The following is a 3478-nucleotide window of genomic DNA, read 5'->3' as shown; positions in this document are numbered from 1 at the left end:
AAAGAAAAATCATTGCATCCTGACAGGTCTTTTTTTTTATTGCATTACAGTGATGAGAATTAAATGTTGTCCACATTATAGACAATTTGGTTGTGAAACATGCTTATTTGTTAAGAAAATGCAGAAAATCTTAATGGTTCAGAAAAATGGCTTCATTACCATTATGCAATACAGTTACAATGTAATAATTTCAATTGAACTGAACTTTGACTAATAACTTTTTTTTTTCAAATCAACAACAACAATAAAAATGCCATAACTTAAAAAACGACTTTTTTTTAATTGAATTATCCAATGGTTTCTGGACCCATCTGAGCTCCAATACAATCAGTTACTTGTGGATGTTAAGGTGACTTTGCTGGAGAAACATGGGAGTGATTCTTTGACCTCGTTTATACCTGGAATTAAGATCTGTTTCAGGTGATCCATTCACAAGTGGTCGGTGCTACACTACATAAAGTGCAGGGCTGGATCCAAAACACGTTGTGATCCAATCACTTAAATCACATTTGTAGTCAGAATGTGTGAAGTGATATTGTAGCAACAATAGATATGTATACATAGATGCCTCATTAGCGACTGTTTCTATGGGCCGCTATACTTAAGCCGTCCGCCATATTCGAAGGGTCAACTTGACGTCATTCACCATAACAGTAACATAAGTTACCAATGTTTCAAAACTTGTAATATTGAGTTAATACATTTAAAAACACAAACCACCTGTGAAAGGTTATCCTGTTTCTTCAAGAATTTAAATCCCGGCAGTTAAAACCTCGGCTGTGCAGGATTGTGGCATCTTCGAATTTCCATTGATTATTATGGTGAATGACGTCAAGTTGACCGTTAAAGACGGCGGACACGTCTATGTGCTTGGCGAAGGTAGATTCCCCATTCGACTATGCACATCTATGGTAGCAACAGTGAAGCACCTTACTCACCTGTCAATCAACCACTGCACTACAACATGGGTTTTAAACTGTGTTAAGAGACGCTCTGAGACCCTCCCTTTGAAATCCAATCATCAGAGACTCATTTGAGACGCATTACTAACAGCTGTAAACATTGATGTTCCTCACCTGACCATTTGTGATCAAATCACCCAGGATGGATATTAACATAAAGTGAAAACATGGACTTTGTTTTAGTCTGGTGAAGTGAATTTTGGGGGGTCTTGTGTGTGTTATTTTTAATTTTTTTACTCCAGTTGTTTCCAGTGCCATATCCGAGTCACCGTCCACTCTGGATCAGCGCCAGCAGTCAACTCACGATAAAACCTTCAACAAACACATAATTATAAGCTGTTAATGTTTCCTTAGAGACCAGAAAATACCTTTAATGTACTTTTTTTTTTTCTTTGCAAAACAATGGATAATATGGAAGCCGGTTTCCGCCACAGCATACAAAAATAAAAAGGTAATTGCAATCTTTTGCAGACTTTTTTTCTCGCAATTTCTCTCACAATTCAGTTTTTTTTTCCAGAATTGCGAGATATAAAATAAGAATTGTGAGAAATAAACTCACAATTGTGAGGTAAAAAAAAGTCAGAATTCTGAGATAAAAAGTAGCAATTACCTTTTTTATTTTTTATTCCGTGGTGGAATAGAATTGCGAGATGTAAACTCAGAATTCAGAGAAAAAAGTCAAAATTGTGTCAGAATTGCAAAAAAAAAAAAATCTGAGTTTATATCTTGCAATTCTGACTTTTTTTGTCTCAGAATTCTGAGTTTACATTCACAATTCTCAAAGAGATTAAAATTCAGACTCATTCAGACCCATTTGTGAACCAGTTTGACTGGTTCACTTAAAAGAATACTCAAAATTGATGCACTTTGGCTTGTAGGCATAGTTTATGCAACATATGCAATATCTAGTTGATAAAATGTTAAAACAGAGCTTAACTACAATAATATATATTCTATATAGTAATATGCATTACATTTTTGTTGTAATTTCAACAAGCAACAGCAACCAGATATTTTATCGATCCGACAAATTTCAGGATTTTTTATTTTTTTTGCAGGAAATTTGTTGCATTGCACCTAATGAGAATGTGTGGAGGAAAAAGGTAAGTATTGATTTATAATTTTGACAGTTATCCTTAATTTCAATATAGGTGCATCCTATTGCAATGCAATCTGGGAAATGTCATATATCATCATACATAAAATGAAAAAAAAAAACCCTCAAAGGGTGTCAGAACTCAAATCACACAACAGAAAAAAGACTGAGGTGCGAAAAAAACGTCACATCAGACCCACACTAGAGTGATCTGAAGTATGACACTTTCACAAAGTTAACTTAGAAACAGCACTCTAGCTAAGCGACAGCCGAGTAAAACGTGCTAATGTGACAGATGGAAAGATGTTTTGAAACACGAGAGAAAGAGAGAAGTATGCAAACAGCTGAGAGCGAACCTATTAGCATTTATATATCCATCAAAGCACTGCAGAAAACAAATGTCTGTCATAAGGGAGAAATCCATTAAGTACATTTAAGATCATTTGAAGCTGTGCTGGCATTCATCAGTCAGACTTATGGCTGTGTGCAGTTTATGTCAACGCTCACCAAAATCTGTGTCTATGGGAAGGAGAATTTGTCAAGCGAGGTGCTTTCACGGAGACAGTTTACAAGTGCGATGAAATGAAGAGCGTTTGACTTCTAATTATGTTTTGAGTGTGACTCTTTCAAAGAATCGTATATGAAATTTACTCTAGAGTGCCAAACATACAGCCACTATATGCGCGTTTGGACTGAAAAACTAAGGCTGGTAGCAATTAAGTCACAAGCTGAGCATAAACATAAAGAAACACAAGCATAAGATCACAACACTGAAATCTACATAGGATGAATGTCACGAAACATGTCCAGCTCACATTTCACCCTTTCACATTTTATATAAATGTTTATTTCAGTTTTAGGTATTTTAGTACCTTAGATGAAAATGGGAAATGTTGCCTTGTCAACTACCTGAATTTTTTAATATTTTCTGTATATTTTATATTATATTATATATTAAATATTATATTTTATATATTTTTAGTAAGTTTTAGTAATTTTGTGTTTTTTTTTGTCATTTTTATAAATTAATTGTTATTTTAGTTTGTTATTTTAGTACCCTTTTAGAATGTGAAGCTTTTTATAGGACCATTATGTTTATTTTTTTATTATTTTATTGTATGTATATATTTTTTATTATAAAATTATTTGATGTATATATTTTTTATTATAAAATATATTAAAACAGGGTTCCCACAGGTCCTTGAAATCCTTGAAAGTTTGTGAATCTGAAAAAAAAAAGTTCAAGGCCCTAGAAAGTTTTTGAAAATAAACGTACATAGATACAGGTCCTTGAAAGTGCTTGAATTTATTTTGTGCAAGAAGTTTTCGGGAAAAAATTCCGTATTATTCCCTCTGGTCCGCTAATGTGTTATTTCGCCAACACTTCGTGGCCTATGCATACTAGCTTGCTTGATTTACG

The 3478-nt window shown here is 33.7% G+C and overlaps 1 protein-coding gene across 1 annotated transcript in view; it reads right to left on the bottom strand.

Moving 5' to 3' along the window:
• The window catches only part of LOC107671401 (uncharacterized protein C2orf47, mitochondrial), a 7964-nt gene continuing 4486 nt past the window's right edge, over positions 1-3478 (bottom strand). Inside the window, exon 5 of the mRNA XM_016464315.1 lies at positions 1-1274. Coding sequence (XP_016319801.1) covers positions 1196-1274 — 79 coding nt within the window. The 3' untranslated portion in view covers positions 1-1195. The remainder of the gene's footprint in view (positions 1275-3478) is intronic.

The sequence above is a fragment of the Sinocyclocheilus anshuiensis genome, unplaced genomic scaffold (genome assembly GCF_001515605.1).
Source record: "Sinocyclocheilus anshuiensis isolate Anshui unplaced genomic scaffold, SAMN03320099.WGS_v1.1 scaffold552, whole genome shotgun sequence".
Lineage (NCBI taxonomy): Eukaryota > Metazoa > Chordata > Actinopteri > Cypriniformes > Cyprinidae > Sinocyclocheilus > Sinocyclocheilus anshuiensis.
Note: the sequence above shows the minus strand (reverse complement) of the source record. Positions and strands in the feature narration are given on the sequence as shown.